General features: G+C 35.4%; 1 protein-coding gene and 1 non-coding gene across 6 annotated transcripts; one reads left to right on the top strand and one right to left on the bottom strand.

The window, feature by feature from the left end:
- The first annotated feature begins 109 nt into the window (after positions 1-109).
- LOC111805230 (probable manganese-transporting ATPase PDR2) lies at positions 110-18201 on the top strand. 5 transcript variants are annotated; one of them, XM_023690192.1, is made up of 22 exons: positions 110-220; positions 330-626; positions 2272-2364; positions 3191-3393; positions 5494-5566; positions 5731-5903; positions 5995-6166; positions 6602-6706; positions 6790-6900; positions 7008-7094; positions 7169-7351; positions 9579-9629; positions 9722-9847; positions 10665-10744; positions 11575-11683; positions 13246-13374; positions 14570-14635; positions 14909-14980; positions 16073-16224; positions 16369-16480; positions 16562-16678; positions 16834-17946. In XM_023690192.1, the coding sequence occupies exons 2-22, from the start codon at positions 378-380 to the stop codon at positions 17944-17946; spliced, it is 3576 nt and encodes a 1191-aa protein (XP_023545960.1). In that variant the 5' UTR covers positions 110-220; positions 330-377. The 5 variants fall into 5 exon arrangements, with proteins under 5 accessions (XP_023545960.1, XP_023545962.1, XP_023545961.1 ...); XM_023690195.1 differs by lacking the exon at positions 110-220 and adding an exon at positions 1170-1209 and having other exon boundaries at positions 575-626; positions 3244-3393; positions 16834-18201; XM_023690193.1 differs by lacking the exon at positions 110-220 and having other exon boundaries at positions 378-626; positions 16834-18201.
- On the bottom strand, positions 2932-3033 carry LOC111806239. The gene has a single exon (XR_002816789.1). It is a non-coding gene; the product is annotated as a U6 spliceosomal RNA (small nuclear RNA).
- Positions 18202-18697: the final 496 nt, after the last annotated feature.

Below are 18697 nucleotides of genomic sequence, written 5' to 3'. Positions count from 1 at the left end.
AAAATAATTTTTTTTTTTTTTTACACAAAAATCCAATTTTATAAATTTCATATGGTACAATGTTTTATAATTAATTAATGCATAAAATAAAAAGTGAGCTAAAAAAAAGGAAAAAAAAGCAAAGAAAAAAATAAGCAAGGAATCTAAAACCATCTCTTCATCCTCTTAAACAAAAACCCAGCTGCTCTGCTGATTCAATCGCTTCCCGCCGATCTCTTTGGTATTTTCCGATTCGTTCATTTCCGGTCTCAATTCAATTCGTCGTTTCAATTTCTTCTCTCTTTCATGATCTCAACCTGATCGATTTACACTTACGGATTGATTACCAGATGGTCCACGTTTGCGAATCTTCGAATTGAGCTGCAGAGTTGTGAAAGATGTTGAGATTCCAAGTGGGCGGGAAGGTGGTCGAGAGAGTTGACTTGTTGAGGAAGAAACACTGGGCATGGCGGTTGGATCTGTGGCCATTCGCCATTCTTTATGTGGCCTGGCTTGCCGTCGTTGTTCCTAGTATAGACTTCGGGGATGCTCTCATTGTTTTAGGTGGACTGGCGGCTCTTCATGTTCTGGTCTTGCTTTTCACTGCTTGGTCGGTTGATTTCAAATGTTTTGTTCAGTACAGTCAGGTGCCGTTCTACAACCATCATTCTTTTCTTTCGTTGGTTTCGTACTTGCATTTGATGATGCTTATGCATTGCCATTGCATTTGAGATGTAGACTTGTCATGTTGTTGCCTGCAGTATGTTTAGCTGCATATGTGCAGCATAACTGTAAAATATTACTTTTTCTATCTTTCTATGTTTCTGCTGGATTTGAGGGTGTATATTCAATAGTTCGACTTTCAGTAGGAGTTTACAAATTACCCATTTTCTTTGATTGAATTTCATGGAGCTTGGTTGGAAATTAGAATCCCCTGTTCTTTGATTGAGTACTTTTCCCATTGAATAGTCTTTCATATATTTCTATCCATAGTCCCCAATCGATTGCATTTTCAGCATTAGTGCATGGAATCTTCACACTTTTGCCTATCTCTGGTTACCAGTTTAGAGATATTACCCTTGATTGAGTGGTCACCATGAAAATTTGGAACACTGGATGAGTGTCTAAATCTTATTGCTTAATCAACGAAGAGAATGATTTGAGCTTGATCGTTCCTATTTCTCATACAGATAACGCACAACTTGGATTTAAAGCCATGTTTTCACATAGGTAATTTAGTCTATCATTGTATATGATTTATTAACGCTTTCATGGTTGAGCGTCCAGATCAAANCATCCAGATCAAATTTAACCTCCTTAGAAAATTCCCTTCCAATCTGCCTAAGGAACGTTTTTATTAACCACCATTATTACACCAGTTAACTTCTGTTAGTCTGTGCATAGNCGTCCAGATCAAAATTTAACCTCCTTCGAAAATTCCCTTCCAATCTGCCTAAGGAACGTTTTTATTAATCACCATTATTACACCAGTTAACTTCTGTTAGTCTGTGCATAGAACCCTGATGGTGTTGTTTTGCTTAACTTTTGCTTATTCTTCCTCCTTCTCTCTCCCCGCATGTGTTGAACTATTTTGAATGAGTTTGAACTTCCCTCGTGTCTACCAAGAGTTGATGATTGGCTGATGCAAATTCTGCTGGGGAATGGGGATGCATTTTGATGGTAAGTCTNTTGTGTGTACCAAGAGTTGATGATTGGCTGATGCAAATTCTGCTGGGGAATGGGGATGCATTTTGATGGTAAGTCTTAGGTCCTTTGGATGTTTGCAGTGAGAGCTACCCTTTGGTTAACATGGAAGGAGTGGAACCTTAGAATTTTTGAGGTGAAGGTGAATACTCAGGGTTCTTTTGTGTATGTCATACAACATTTGGCTCCTTGGCGGAGCTAAAACCACAAGGGTTCTTTGTAATTTGTAGTCTTTACACGACTTGGAAAGTCTTTTTATGATTGTATTCTATGGGAGGAAGTTTCCTTGTTCCCTTTTGTCGCATTGATATAATTCTCGATCACTTCCCATCAAAGAGAGAAAAGAAGGAAAAACCATTTCCTCCATGGTTGACGTGCTTTCTACTGTTTTCACTTAGAAATTTTATATTTTTAAAGTTCAAACTGATCTCTTTTCTCATACTTCTTTATTACTCGGATTCGTTAAAATTTTTGAAACGTACTTGCCTAATATTCTAGTTGTGATTATGACTTAAAATTTAATTTGAATGAAAGCAATATAGTTTGTAAGTATCTTATGTTTTTGCATGATGCTCTTTTGAGATGCAGGTTAATGATATTTACCATGCTGATACATGCAAGATAGTTCCTGCAAAATTTTCAGGCTCGAAAGAAATTGTTCAGCTTCATTTTCGTAAGATTGTAAGTGATTAAGCATGCATATCAAGATCTTGATTGAAATTTTAAATTAGGCATTGTAAATATTTACTTTTGATAAAGCGTGGGGTGCATATCAAGATCTTGAATGAGCGAACTTATTTTTTATTTTTTATTGAACGTCAAAATATATAGTGGAAAATGTCAATCAGCAAGCATTTATGTACGAGGACCACTTTTGATGGTAGATGAATGTTTACAATTATCAACATAAGAATAAACTAATCTAAGGTCAATCCTGATAATAACCTTCTACTAACCTAGTTAAACAACTCAAACAAATAAGAATACAAATTATTTTTGATTTAACTAGCAAGTTTACATCAGATTGTCTTCTTCTTGTTTGTTATGGAGACCATTATAATTACGAGGGTGAAATGAGTTCTACATGGACACCGAAATTTAAAAATTATGAATTTTGGATGGAACAGATTTTACTTCAAGATATTTGTCCCATGGGTAATTCTTGTAGTTTGTTAGCTTTTTTCTCTTTTTTTTTTTTGTTCCTTTTGTTTTGGAATTCTTTTTATTTATTTACTTTTTATTTCCATTGTATTTTTGGATTATTTATTGGTTCGTGCGCATCATCTTTGTGCAAGGGCATTGTTAATCTTCTCCATATCATTCCAATTCCAATTTTATTTGATTGCATATTCTTTCATTGAGAAATGAAAACTGGATTTTCATAGAAAAGGGAAGAACTGTTTCTTCGGGTGTACAGTCTTCCCTGCACTCTGATTCTGACCTTGTTTTTCAAAATTCTAGTATCTGTTCTTTTCATTATCAGTCACCTTAACTCTTTGCTTTGCAGCTGGCCGGTTCTGCATCTGCAGTGGATACTGAGGAGATCTACTTTGATTTCAGAAAACAAAGATTTATTTATTCGAAGGAGAAGGAGACTTTCTGCAAGCTTCCTTACCCAACAAAAGAAACTGTTGGTTATTATCTAAAGAACACCGGCTATGGCTCTGAGCCTAAAGTTGTAGCTGCTGTTGAAAAATGGGGACGCAATATGTGGGTTTTCTTTTGCGATTCACTTTTACTCTTATTACTTTGTGCTTTGGTTAAATGTGGATGTTTTACAATTGACTGCTGCATGCTTGAATGGCTTGATAATGTTTTACATCTGTGAAATAGCAAAGATAATGTTTCCATAATACATTTTACATATAATGTACACCATTCCACTTATTTGATTGAGTAACTTGAGTTCTCCTGATAATGTTTGCTTGATATCTATCATTTAGAAGGAATATGTTGGACCAAGAAAACCCTGAGTAGTATCAGTTAACAGTTGGACTTCATTAGACTTTTTATGTCAGGGAAGATAGGGAGAAAATGATTGCTACGTGCTTCAGGGCATTTTTCATGCAAACCTATGTTTTCTCATCTTTTACTTGGTTCGTCTCTTAACCATTTTTTCTATACACTTTTGGATTAAAAAAATACTCAAGAAGGCCATTTTGTGGACTCCTACTGCAAATGAAGTTTCCGAAACGTGTACACATCATTAGAAGGGCTTTCGGTAATTTTATGAGACCAAGCCTCTTACTTCTCACCAAAATTTCGTGTTTGTGTATCTGGTGTCTTTAACATTCATTAAAAAGTCTGTCATTATTCCCTGTTTCAAATTGATATTGTACTATATGCCTCCTTTATTATTATTATTATTATTGTTTTGATGAGAAACAATGTATTAAGAACGAAAGAGGAGGAAACAACTTAGAGGCTGGGGTGGAGGAAATTTTCTTCCAAAAGAACTGCAGAAGAAAAGCCTTCCAATCATTAATAATCTTTATTCAGAAACTACCTGTGGAAGGATGACTTGTTCGATGGAATATTATAAACCTCCCAATAGAAAAGGGAGGCCTCGGTCTTTTCTCGATAAAAAAGAACAAATCTCTCATCGCCAAATGGATATGGAGATATCATTACGAAAAAAAGGCTTTGTAGAGAACTCTTATAAAGGTCAAATATACTTCTACATCAAACAAAAATCAACCCCTCGATCTTTTATAAAAGGGCCTTGGAAGTACATAAAAAAATATAAAAACCTCATCACCAACCAAACTTGCCATAGGGTGGGTGAGGGAGAAAACACATCATCTTAGACTGACCCATGGATTGAAAACACCACGCTAGCCCTGAGGTATCCACTTTTATACAGGCTCTCACATAGCAAAAAAGCCACAATCAAAGAAACTTTGAATGTTGTTGACAAATTATGGGACTTGAAGCTTGTAGGAATTTAAAGGATAATGAAGCAACAAAATGGACTGAATTAAGCCTTGACCTCCCTGTGGTATTGTCAAACGAAGCGGACTGACTGACTTGGCTCCCCAGCTCTGACGGGGTCTTTTCTACAAAATCCTTGATGATGAACATGAGGAAAAAAAGTAGAAGTAATAAATCTCGCGCTAGCAAAGACAGTATGGAAAGGACATCAGCCTAAAAGGTAAAGTTCTTTATTTGGAAAATAGCGCATAAAGCCATTAGCACAAGTGAAAATCTTCAAAAAAGAATGCCTTACATCACTCTTTCTCCAAATTGGTGTCTGTTATGTAACAAAGAAAACGAATCACAAAGCCACTTATTTATGCAATGAACATACGCCCAAAATTTTTGGACAATGATTCTCAATATATTCAGATGGCATNTGTTATGTAACAAAGAAAACGAATCACAAAGCCACTTATTTATGCAATGAACATACGCTCAAAATTTTTGGACAATGATTCTCAATATATTCAGATGGCATCTCACATTTCTTAGGGAAGTGAAGGATATGACATCTCATCATGGCTTTCTTTTGGAATATGTGGAAAAAAAGAAAATAGAGAATGTTTGCAGAAAAGACACAGACTTGTATACAAAACTTTTTGACAATGTTGTTTACCAAACTATTTCTTAGTGTAAACTGTCTAATATTTTTACTTCCTATAGTTATACCTCCCTCATTGCAAAATGGGAAGGTTTTTTGTAAACATCAATAATAATATGGATATTATTATTGGATGCGAGGAATTGAAGTTGTGGAACCTGATCCTTGTTACAGACTTATTATCTTTAATAGTTTGTTTAATGCTCTTTTTCTCTTCATTTTTTGCTTTACAGATTTGAGTATCCACAACCTACGTTCGTGAAATTAATGAAAGAGCAGTGTATGGAACCATTTTTTGTGTTTCAGGTTGACTCTATTTTATCCAAGGGATTTTGTGTTTACTTTATAGTTGCTCTCCCTTCTCTCTCCCCCTCTATCCCCCCCACCCCCAACAACCCCACTTGATTTGTTTTAAGAGGCATTTTTTTTAATATTTCTCTTACGGCTGTACCTTTTCTGCCTTCTCCCAGGTTTTTTGTGTGGGGCTATGGTGTTTGGATGAGTATTGGTATTACAGCCTGTTTACTCTGTTTATGCTGTTTATGTTTGAGTCAACAATGGCAAAAAGTCGGTTAAAGACCTTAAGTGAGTTAAGGCGTGTTAGAGTGGATACTCAGACCTTAATGGTGCATCGTTGTGGAAAGTATGTCATTTTTACCACTTGGACTATTTATCTTGTTTTTTTTTTCCCCCGACTCTGCTTCTTGACATGTAAACGTGATGGTGTAACTTAGGTGGGTGAAGCTACCTGGAACTGAGCTTTTGCCAGGAGATGTTGTCTCTGTAGGGCGTGATTCTGGTCGGAGTGGTGAAGATAAGTCTGTACCTGCTGATATGCTTATCTTGGCTGGAAGTGCTATTGTTAATGAAGCCATTCTTACTGGGGAGTCTACACCACAATGGAAGGTGTTTCTTTTTGTATTTTGTATTTTTATTTTTCTGTCACCCCCCACCTCCAAAAAAAAAAAAAAGTAAAAGACGAAAAAGAAGAGCTGACAACATTCAGAATGTACAAAATAGCATACTTTCTACAACAATCATAACTGAATAGCTCCCTAAAGCTGAAGCAATGTATACTTGCAAGTTAATACCTAGAATTAATTTCAAGTACTGAATAGTTTTGAAAAGTTACAACTCAAATTTCAAGAAAGCATTTCAGCTAGGTATTCTTTTCATACTTAACCTATAGTATCTATACAATAGTTTTGTTAAATAATATTAATGTGAAGCTGAGTTATTTAAATAAGTTCCTGAGTGGGGTACTTTATTAGGGTTGAGAAGGATATGAAAAATTTTATATCTAGGCTTCATAACCACATTAACTAGAGCTTACCTTCCCAGGTTTCAATATCTGGGAGAGGAATTGAGGAGAAGTTATCAGCTAAAAGAGACAAAAGTCATATGTTATTTGGTGGGACCAAAATATTGCAGCATACTCCAGATAAGGTAGTTTTTCTTGAAAGAAATTTGGTGTCTTTAGTTTTGATCTTGTGAATATTCTCATGTTTATGATTTATTGGGTGGAACAGACCTTTCCTCTTAGAACCCCTGATGGTGGCTGCCTGGCAGTTGTTTTGAGGACTGGTTTCGAAACAAGTCAAGGGAAACTAATGCGCACAATTTTATTTTCTACGGAGAGGGTAACTAATTTGACATTTATTGGTTTGCAACTGTAATGAAATTTGTACTATGCTTATTGTCCAAGATACGATAATATATATGTATTTACCTTTTTCTCCAATTGTAGGTTACAGCTAACAGTTGGGAAAGTGGCCTATTTATTATGTTCTTAGTTGTATTTGCCGTTATAGCTGCTGGTTACGTACTTGTAAAGGTATGGTGAAATACTTTCTGTGCTCAAGTTGTAGATCTCAATGATATAGGGTGAAGTTAGTTTCTTCGATGCAGGGATTGGAAGATCCCACGAGAAGCAAGTACAAGCTTTTCCTTAGTTGCTCACTTATAATCACTTCTGTAATTCCTCCTGAACTACCAATGGAACTGTCAATAGCCGTTAATACATCATTAATTGCTCTGGCACGTCGGGGAATATTTTGTACAGAGCCTTTCCGAATACCATTTGCTGGAAAGGTAGTCTGCCTCTGCCTGTCTAGTGAATTTTCACCTCTGTTTTTGCAATTAAGTCCACTTCAAACTCTTTTCTTCTTTACACAATGTGAGATCGTTAATTTATCTTCAGATCATATACATGATATATTTATTCATTGTTTTGTATTTCCAACCTTTGACGTATTAACTGGTAAGACAACTTTCTATCAGTTGTCATGCCATTACAAAATTATAAAGCTTCCATTGGGAAATATCTTATTTTGATAAGAAACCAAAACTATCATTAATGAAAGAAGAATTACAAAAATGGGTGGTAAATATCATAAATACAAAAGAGAGTGGAAGCCATACACCAAGAGTCATTAAAGAGCATGATCTCCAGTTTTTTTTTTTTTTTTTTTTTTTTTTTTTTTTTTTTTTTNACCTGTGTTATTGAAAGTTCATGTTTACTTCAAATTTCTTATAAAACAATATTGACTGCACATCCCCAAAGAAGCTGGTCAATGGCGTTGGGCATGGATGAGTGGTGGGACCAAATGATATCAAATTGTTGGAAGAGGAGAGACGATAGATTCTAAGTAGCTTGGTAGTGTAAAGGCAGATTATTGCGCTCCTATGAGTTCTTTGTGCAAGGCAGGCCTAAAGAAGAAGAGAGTTATACTAACCTCGATGAGCAATTAGTGCTATGTATAAATGGTTTAGAGGGACTGAGTTGAGTTTAAGTTCGGGTTAGGATTTAACATACTATGTGTTACCCTTTTTTTCTTTTCTTTTGAATAAGAAACGATAAAACACTAAATTCCACAAAACCAACAACCTAAAGGACAAAGGGACAAGGATCCCTCCCCAAACCAAAGGATGTACAAGAAGAAGACCGTACAATCTAGGTTGACAAGGAGAGTAGTTAATACAAAATTTTGTGTTGGTTACCTCGTTTAGAGGCTGTAAACTGTACAAAACCACAAAAGTATATATTTTTATAAAAAAGATTGAACTTATTTGTGAGTTACCTTCGCAATTAAATGTATTAAGGTTCGGCGGTTATTCCGTGGGAATTGTCAAGGTGCATGCTATCTAGTCCAAACACTTGAGGATTTAAATGCTTTGTGAAATTGATTAAGAATAGAGCTCTTATTTACAAGGAATGTTATGTTGGAGCCACAATGGTGATAACACAGTTGCGAACAGTCTCTATTTGTATATATATGAGGAATATTAGTTGGGAAATGTTAGTATTATATATTCTTCTCAAAAAAAAAAAAAAAAAAAAAAAAAANTGCTTTTTATTTTTATAGGAAACTGTAAATTTTCATTGATTGAATGAAATTACAAAAATATGAGATCCTATCTAATGGATTATAAACAAACGTCTCCAATTGGTTATTAGAGAAGATGAACTATAATTACAAAGGGAGCGTTCAATTTATACCAAGTGATAAAAAGAAAAATAGATGTAAGAAAAGATTGGGTGTTTATTTCCTGAATGAAATTCAACCAAAGGATTATTCATATTAGTATCAACCAAAGGATTATTAATATCAGTATTATTAAGATACTATCTGCGCATGTTTGTCATTAGACATTACGTTAGTGAGGGAGTTGGTTATAAATGGAGAGGTAAAATTTGGGTAAGTTTTGGCCTCTCGAAGTGCTTGGATATTGTAATATCTTCTTTCTTTATTTTGTAATACAATTTCAATGTTACTTGTTTACTTCTATTTTCAAGATCCGGGTCCTATCAAGGACTTGTAGTTTGTTGCAGTTTATTATGGCTTTTCCTTGGTGTTTTAACNCTATCAAGGACTTGGAGTTTGTTGCAGTTTATTATGGCTTTTCCTTGGTGTTTTAACTGACTTTGGACGGTTGGATGTCTTAGACTTGTTTGTGATTATCTTTAAGTTTACATCTAATCGCCAACAATTGGGGCTGCTTGTAATTTTTATTGTTTTTTTAATATTATTTTGTAGCTCTGATATCGGTTGATTTTGGTTCTGGCTTTGTGTTGATGTATTGCCTTTTTAGAGCTGTAATTCATAAATCTGTGTTGCGTAAGTTCGCTTTTATTCTGTTTTTGTTGGGTTGGCATGTTAGTACCTTTCTATGTGTGTATTTGTAATTAATTTTTTTTATTGTTTTTTTTTCTGCAGGTTGATATTTGTTGTTTCGATAAAACNTTGGTTGGCATGTTAGTACCTTTCTATGTGTGTATTTGTAATTAATTTTTTGTTATTGTTTTTTTTTTCTGCAGGTTGATATTTGTTGTTTCGATAAAACAGGAACGTTGACATCAGATGACATGGTTTGTTCATATTGAACTCAACATACGGAAATAGTTATCCATTATGTAATTCTATTGAAGATGTTTATTCTTCACTATCTGGGCATCTGTAGGAGTTTCGAGGAGTAGTTGGGGTGAGTGATAAGGATGATTTGGAAACTGACATGACTAGTGTGTCTTTGCGCACAGTTGAAATTCTGGCTTCTTGCCATGCATTGGTGTTTGTGGACAACAAGTTGGTAAGCTAGCTTCGTTCCTGAATTCTTGATATATCTATCCATGAAAAGAAAAGTTTGCGTGAATATGCTTCTTACAAAATATTGCGTATGGAACACTGTATTTGGTTTTCACTTTTCAACTGGGTGGGAATCTCTGCTTGAAAAGGTTGTTATTAATGGGGTTGATTTGACATTATCTCATGAAACACGTTGCCTTGGACATCCAAACCTTGTACTTTGCTAGCACTTGTTGGATATACATTTGGAGCAAGTGTATTTAAACATTTATTTCAATTTTGAAACCGCTCCTGCTACCTTTGACCAAATGCATTCCCTCTATGTTGGAGTGGCCTTGGCTCGGGTGTTTCGTTCTAGGCTTCTCTTAGTGGATTATTATTATTTCTTACTCTTTTAAGAATTTGAACAAATAACGTAAATAACTCGAACTATCCCAACCCAAATACTTCATGGTTGAGAAGGTTGTGTGACAGAGATTATAGTTTCTATGTTCACAGAAATCGTGAATATATATTCTATATACAAGCAGGACCATCCAATCCCTCTTGAAAGAAAATGTTGAAAACTAAATAACCCGAACTATCCCAAACCAAAAACTTTCACATAATAATGGTTCCCAAGTTTCTGTCAAGGGGGATTCGATGGTCCTGCTTGCATATAGTACCTTTCAGATATATATTCAAATGCAGACTTAGATAAAGGGTATTTATTTGTTTGCACGTGTCAAAATATATTCTTTTTTTTTTTTTTAAATTCATTCAACATTCATATTAAAATTACATCTGGGAACATTACTTTATCTGTTCTCACTTTTCGATAGGTGGGGGATCCTCTTGAAAAGGCTGCACTCAAGGGAGTTGATTGGGCTTACAAATCTGATGAGAAAGCCATTCCCAGAAAGTATGTTCCCCTCCTTTCTTTTAAGGTTCCACAAACATATGAAATTTATGTGTCGATGTACTTATATATGTAAATTATAATGTAGAAAGATTCCTTAAATTGATTGAAGTTTTAGTTTAAATCTGATATCCTATGGAATATGATCAAATTTATAACTTAAATTTTATGTTTACATGTATTATCTCAGCATGTAAAAAGTTGCACGTTGGGCCATGGTCAAACTGTCAACGATAAGATACAAATTTAGATTTGTTTGAGGTTATAAATTGTTTTTTTTGTTCACCTCCCTCAAATGTTAATACCCAAGCTTGCTAATACTGAAAGAGGTAGACTTACTCTCATCCAGTCCATTTGTTTCTCAACTTACTTTTTCTCTTTGTTTAGGGTCCCCATGATGGTTAGTAAGTCTTAGTAGAAGCTTTAGATATACACATAAGTGGCAATGTACTTGCTTTTAACTCTCTCTCTTCCGTACACAAACACGCCATGCCAAATTTCATAACATAGACATTTGAGTGAAACTACATAGACATTTCCACGGAAGGTAGATGCTACGATTGTACTTTGTGCAATCTTTATGCCCGTGCCTTTACTTTTTAGAACAGTCATCCATGCACTTTGAATTCACGTTCAATGTTACTTAAGCATTTTATCTTATCCTCTTCATTCTTCATTACATATTTTGGGTTATCAAAAAAAAAAAAAAAAAAAAAAAAAAAAAAAAAAAAAANTCTCTAGGTGAGACATTTAGTTCTTATAGTCATCTAACTCTGCATGGCTATGCATTTTTCTTTATTTTCATTGTAGAATTTGTTTTTAATTAATTGCAGGGGAAGTGGGCACGCTGTCCAGATTGTTCAGAGGCACCACTTTGCTTCACATTTGAAGAGAATGGCAGTTGTTGTACGCCTTCAAGAGGAATTTCTTGCATTTGTGAAGGTCTGATTGTTTCCTCTTCATGTCCATCATACGTGTTAGACTTATTTATTTCTAGTTACCTTGTTTCACGAGTAAGACTTTTTTTCCCTTTCCTTTTTGGGATGAAGAACCATACTTTCATTGAGAATCTGAAAGGATATACAATGGGTAACTGAAAAAAAAACCAGCACAACCAATCTTTTAAATGAGGCTAGATTCTTTTACTTATTATTTTTTTTAAAAGAAACCAACTTTCATGAAATTGAATGAAGGCATAAATAAAGGGGCTTTGAAAAAGAATGGCCCAAATAAACGACAACTGAGACGAAACAGAACAAAAGCCATGCCAATATAACTAGCAACTTTCTTTCAACTGCCCTAATTGAAGTTAAGAAGAACATTTATGACTTCATTCCAGTAGAAATTGTTGTGAAGGATGGTAGCATTAGAAGTTTCTCTCTCTGTTTTGGTGATATAGTTTCTGTTGATACTCCAAGTTCATGGTGATTTATCATTCAAAGACTTTTCAAATTCGGTGGAAGATGAATTTATTTTGTTGTATAAAGATAAGTTGAACGAAGTAGCTGTTGGTTCTAAGGGACCCTTAGTGCATGATCCGCTTCTTAATTTGAAATATCCAAATGCCTTAAAAATCATTAATTCCACTGATCATGATGGAATTATTGTTGGGCAGTCCTAATGTGGTTGATCCTCTCTCTTTATTGATGAAACTTTTCAACAAGAAGAGCCACAAGAAGAATAGAACCTCGGGAAGACGAAGAGAAACCCCACTTATCCATATGTTCTAATTTTGTATGCATCAACTACTTGGTGTATGCTAGATAGATCATTTTGTAATGATATGCTTAGCAATATTTGTGTTAATTGGAGGGGTTTTCTGAAACCCCATTATTCTTGGAGGACTTCCTCCCTTTTAGTATGTTTCATTTTATTAATGAAATTTATGGATTTAATAAAAAGAGAAGAAAAGGTAAAATTACAAGAAAACTGCTCTAGTTGTTAAGAATAGAATATAAAAGATCAACTACAAATCTCTTAGAAAGCTCATAGAGAGCCGGGGAAATGGTCGCTCCCTAAACCTCCTTCCCAGGCTTCTTAAACCCATTAAGACCCTCCTATTTCTCTTGTGCCATAAAATTTAGAAAAGCTCGCTTGCCAAAGTTCAATTAGAGGCTAGAATGAACAGGTGTGGTGTAGCAATTTGATTATATTGAAATCGATTTTGGTGGAAAATTGTATGAATTCTTTGTTTCATAGTTGTATTAACTTTCATGAAGTATGAACACTTTAAGTGTTTGAGTTCTTCACGAAACTGGTAAGATATGCCCATAGATTTGCATCAAGAATGTAATTTGGGAACACAAGGATGAAACGAAAGAATGATGTTATTGTTATTTAATTTCAGACATGTTAGGACATGCTAGGGACACATCTAGCATACATTGGCCTGAATATAAGTATTTAGATTCTAGCACCAGAGTTACATGTCGAGTTTGTTATTTGCCATGCAAATAATTGTTTTAACCTCCCCAGTTTAAATAAACCTTGTCTCTTCATTTCAGGGTGCCCCCGAAACCATCCAGGAGAGGCTCACGGATATACCTTCATTTTATGTTGAGACGTATAAGAAATATACACGACAAGGTTCCCGTGTCCTTGCCCTTGCTTACAAATCACTTCCAGACATGACAGTAAGATATTCGTCCCATCACCCCCTTCCTCCTTCCACATCTATGCATAAATTTAAAATGACCATTCACTATTTTGTATGTTTTGGCCAACATCATCGTTGCCATTTTAGTTGTCCCTGTTAGTTGACAGTTTCATTTTTTTCTTTGGGTTATTTTTCCCACTGTGATTTTCACGATCACCATCTTTGTCTCGGAAACATGGGCACTCTATTTGAGCACATTGTTGTTTATCCGCACAAGCATGTTTGAANTGTTTTGGCCAACATCATCGTTGCCATTTTAGTTGTCCCTGTTAGTTGACAGTTTCATTTTTTTCTTTGGGTTATTTTTCCCACTGTGATTTTCACGATCACCATCTTTGTTTCGGAAACATGGGCACTTTATTTGAGCACATTGTTGTTTATCCGCACAAGCATGTTTGAACATACACTGGAGACATGCTGGACGTGTGATTGAAATCTCTGATCTTTTAAATTACTTGTAAAATCTTGAACATGTTAAGGCCATATTTGAGCATGAAGGGGAATATATTGGGTGACACATGCAACAGAGAAAATGAACAAAACTATTCATAGAAACGTTAGAAAAAGAAAAGTCTTCTTTTAATCAAGTGAAATTATTCACGTAAGGATCTTAGATTTAATGCAAGGAAGGATGAAAATCTATTGGAACTGAACAATAATATTTAAATAAATAAAAAACGAAAAAAAATAATTATATTTCTATTAATAAATCTGCGTAAAAGTAATTTTCACTGTTCAGATCAAGTTTTTTGTGTTTTTCCCCTTTGTAAAGATGTATATTTTGAGGGAAATTGCTCTTATTTTGTTGTTAAATAACATTTTGTCCAAGAAGATACACACTTTATTTACCATTATTTAAAGTTGCTTTAGATTGAGTAGATGAAGATGGAAGTTCTGTAGTTTATTGAAGTATTAATAGGTGGAAAAGTATATTAAAATATATTTCATTGAAAGTGCCCATGACCCAACTTCTTAGAAAATGTTATATCTCATTGTCTGGATTTTCTCATGTTTGTGTCCATGTTCCTTGGATCATTGTCATTGTCTTCTTTATTGCTGTCATTGTCATCAATATTATGTACTATTTGAAATGGAATGTAAATAAATCTGTAATTTCATTATATAAATACTTCATTTACCTGGCTGGTTTCTATTTCTTTCCAATATTGTAGGTTAGTGAAGCTAGAGCCCTGGATAGGGACGTGGTGGAGAGTGACCTTACATTTGCAGGTTTTGCGGTAATCAGGGACTTCCTCTCTCTTGTTTCATTTTTAATATCTGATTTTAATCATTTGGAAACCCACTCGTTTTTTTGTCCACCCATAAATGATTCTCCATTCTTACGAAATATGNATATCTGATTTTAATCATTTGGAAACCCACTCGTTCTTTTGTCCACCCATAAATGATTCTCCATTCTTACGAAATATGCAGCTTGCAATTAGAGCTATTTTTTTCTGTCTCTTTCGTTTCTGTTCTCTTTTGTTTAATGTTCATTAATTACATTCCAGGTGTTCAATTGTCCAATTAGAGCAGATTCGGCTACAATATTATCTGAGCTTAAAGGATCATCCCATGACTTGGTACAGTTTATCCAGCCTAATTATTTCCACTTAATTGTGACTAATAGAAAATACTTGTTGGTTTACTATATCAGTGAGGTTTAAGAGCATCATTATCAATTTCTTAAGGAACTAATCTTCTTTCCATTATTCATTTTATGCGTCTATGATGAGAGGCTGTAGTATGAATTAATCAGTACCAGTGGATTTGTTCTGTTGTGAAACTGACTATGTTCTTTAGTTTATGCACTCCGAAGTGAAAGACTCTTATTCTTCGAAAATTTGATTTTCTGGATTAAGCATCTAACTGGATGAACCAGACATTACGAGAACTATAACTTTTGGAAAATATACTCAATTATTAGTTCTTATATTCTCAATAGAATCTGAATGTCAACCCACGCTAATTTATGACAGAGCCATTCTAAGTGTAGTCTTAATTGATCTGATGGTACAAAGATTCAACTCAAATTAGGAAGTCCACGTCCATTGNATGTCAACCCACGCTAATTTATGACAGAGCTATTCTAAGTGTAGTCTTAATTGATCTGATGGTACAAAGATTCAACTCAAATTTGGAAGTCCACGTCCATTGAATTTTTAATATCATCTGGACTCTAACCATGGCCGTAAGAATTTTCTTTGATCCCTGAAACCTCTATTTACCTCCTTTGGTCTCTTTTGTATATCATGTAACTGCAAACTCGATTGATTTATCAAGGCAGTCTTGTAGGCCTCGTCATGTCTTATAGGATTCTGCCATCTGCTTAGTAATTTTTTCCTATATTTGCAACCTACCTATCATTCTTTATGGATGTCGGTCACTACCTTTATGTAATTTTGATCTTGGTCTTGTTTTTTTAGATTGGAGTCTTTTCCTTAACAAGTATGGACTCCCGTTTTTTCGGACCTATTGGACCTATTTCTTTCTATATGCCCTTGTATTCCTACATCTTCTCCATAAAAGTTTGGTTCCTTACAAATATATATATTCCATATCTTTTAATAAGTCGTTGAAAATAAATGATTTGAAATTGTTCGATCTTCAATCCCTTTCTGTATCATTCTGAAGCAAGTTTCTTGAGTGAAATACATGCTTTTCTGTTGTATCAGGTAATGATTACTGGTGACCAAGCTTTAACAGCATGCCACGTAGCTAGCCAAGTTCATATTACCTCAAAGCAGATTTTAATTCTCAATTCAAAGAAGGGAACTGAGGAATATGAATGGCTCTCCCCAGATGAGTTACAGACAGTTCCCTACAGGTTAATTTTATGAGTATTTGAAGTCCTCACTTTGGTTCTACTTTTTTTCCCATGCTTCTCAACCGTGCTGGTTTACATCTTTTTCCCACATATGTTAGTGTTTACATTTACATGATTTCTTTATCCTCATATATATTTCGTCAGAGAGAAAGAGGTGGGAGATTTATCAGAGATGTATGATCTGTGTATTGGAGGTGACTGCATCGAAATGCTACAACGCACCTTCACTGTGCTGGATGTTATTCCATACGTTAAGGTTCTCGATCTCTCTTTTGTAAGAGTATTGTTTCTTGCAATGATGCCAACTTGATGCCGTATATCTGAACTGGTCTATCAGGTTTTTGCAAGAGTTGCTCCTGAGCAGAAAGAACTCATATTGACCACTTTTAAGACAGTAGGAAGAATGACGTTGATGTGTGGGGATGGAACGAACGATGTCGGTGCTTTGAAACAGGTCTTGTCTTAAGATGTTTATCGACTTACATTTTAGGGCGTTAACAATTTTAATGTGGAGCAGCAGATAGATTTTGTGCTAGAACATTTAACTTGGATGTTTGAGATGAATTCCTTTTCTAAATAGCATTTATAATTCCCTTCCTTGTTTATCAGGCCCATGTAGGAATTGCTCTCCTGAACGCTGTCCCTCCTCAAAGTGGCAAGTCTTCTTCAGAAGCATCTAAAGACGACGCTGCTCGGTCTGCAAAGTCGAAGAAATCTAAGCTTTCATCCGAATCATCAGGAAAACCACTTCTAGCTGGAGAAGGTTCTTCAAAAAGCAAAGGTAGTGCAAAACTGGATTCTGCTACTGAGCAAGCTAGTAACCGCGCACGGACACCTGCGGAGATGCAAAGACAGAAGCTAAAGAAACTTATGGATGAGTTAAATGAAGAGGGTGATGGGCGCTCCGCCCCTATTGTCAAGCTTGGAGATGCATCCATGGCATCACCATTCACAGCAAAGCATGCTTCTGTTGCCCCGACTACGGACATTATTCGCCAAGGTCGAAGTACTCTGGTGACAACTCTTCAGATGTTTAAAATACTCGGTCTCAACTGCCTCGCTACCGCCTATGTACTCAGTGTTATGTATTTGGACGGTGTAAAGCTTGGCGATGTTCAAGCGACCATCAGTGGAGTATTCACAGCAGCCTTCTTTCTGTTCATCTCACATGCGCGCCCCCTTCCAACACTTTCAGCTGAACGCCCCCATCCACACATCTTTTGTTCTTATGTTCTCCTTTCTCTGTTAGGCCAATTTGCTATCCACTTATTTTTCTTGATGTCTTCAGTGAAAGAAGCCGAAAAGCACATGCCTGATGAATGTATAGAGCCAGATTCAGACTTTCATCCCAACTTGGTTAACACAGTTTCATACATGGTAAGCATGATGCTTCAGGTGGCAACCTTTGCTGTAAACTACATGGGTCATCCCTTCAACCAGAGCGTATCCGAAAATAAGCCATTCCTGTACGCTCTCTTGGCTGCGGTTGGTTTCTTCACCGTTATTACCTCGGATTTGTTCAGAGATCTCAACGACTGGCTGAAACTCGTTCCACTACCTGCGGGATTGAGGGATAAGCTTCTAGCTTGGGCACTTCTTATGTTCTTGTGCTGTTACTCCTGGGAAAGACTATTGAGATGGATGTTCCCGGGTAAAATCCCGGCATGGCGTAAGCGACAACGACTGGCGGCTGCGAATCTGGAGAAGAAGAAACAGCTGTGAGTGAATTTTTTTTGTAGCAGAATGGGATTGAGCCCATGTATTGTAGCAATAGAAAGAAGGATATGATGATTTATATTTGCCACTGAGGCCTTACTAAGTGGTGGAATTTTGTCAAAATTACTTATAAAATTTAGGTGTAGACTCTGTTTATGGGTAGTCTTAAACTGACAACTTTTGGTTGGAATGATGTTTTTTTTCGAATTCAAACGATGTAAATCCTAATCTAATGAATTGGTCCTACCGAGTTTGATGCTACATTACGTGCATTGTTACTGTCGTTAGTCTTATAGTTTTAAAACAGGTCTATTAATAATAGTTTTCTCATTCTTATAAGATTTGTTTTGTTCTCATCTTCAACCGATGAGATCTCACAATCCACTCTCTTGGGGGGTCGGCGTTTTCGCTAACACACCACTCAGTGTCTGGCTCTAGTACTATTTGTAACAGTTTAAGCTCACTACTAGCATAATATATTGTCCACACTCTTTAGAAGGAATGTTTTGTTTCCTTCTTCAACTAATGTGAGATCTCACAATACTTGAGTTAACTAGACATAACCCCAATAGTACGAAACTATCAACTTAAGTGTAGTTTAATTGATATAAACCTTATATGATTATATGTTCGTGTTTTCACGCAACAAATAGTAGTTTAATTGATATAAACCTTATATGATTATATGTTCGTGTTTTCACGCAACAAATAAGAAAAAAAAAAAAAAAAANCGATTCTATTTTCACATTATCGTCCA

This window comes from Cucurbita pepo, chromosome LG11 (genome assembly GCF_002806865.2).
Source record: "Cucurbita pepo subsp. pepo cultivar mu-cu-16 chromosome LG11, ASM280686v2, whole genome shotgun sequence".
NCBI lineage: Eukaryota > Viridiplantae > Streptophyta > Magnoliopsida > Cucurbitales > Cucurbitaceae > Cucurbita > Cucurbita pepo.
Note: the sequence above shows the minus strand (reverse complement) of the source record. Positions and strands in the feature narration are given on the sequence as shown.

Coding starts and splice junctions, on each gene's coding strand:
- LOC111805230 (XM_023690193.1), top strand. CDS start 378: ATGTTGAGATTCCAAGTGGGCGGGAAGGTGGTCGAGAGAGTTGACTTG. Junction 6,901..7,007: donor TTTTATTTTCTACGGAGAGG/GTAACTAATTTG, acceptor CTCCAATTGTAG/GTTACAGCTAACAGTTGGGA. Junction 14,981..16,072: donor AAGGATCATCCCATGACTTG/GTACAGTTTATC, acceptor CTGTTGTATCAG/GTAATGATTACTGGTGACCA.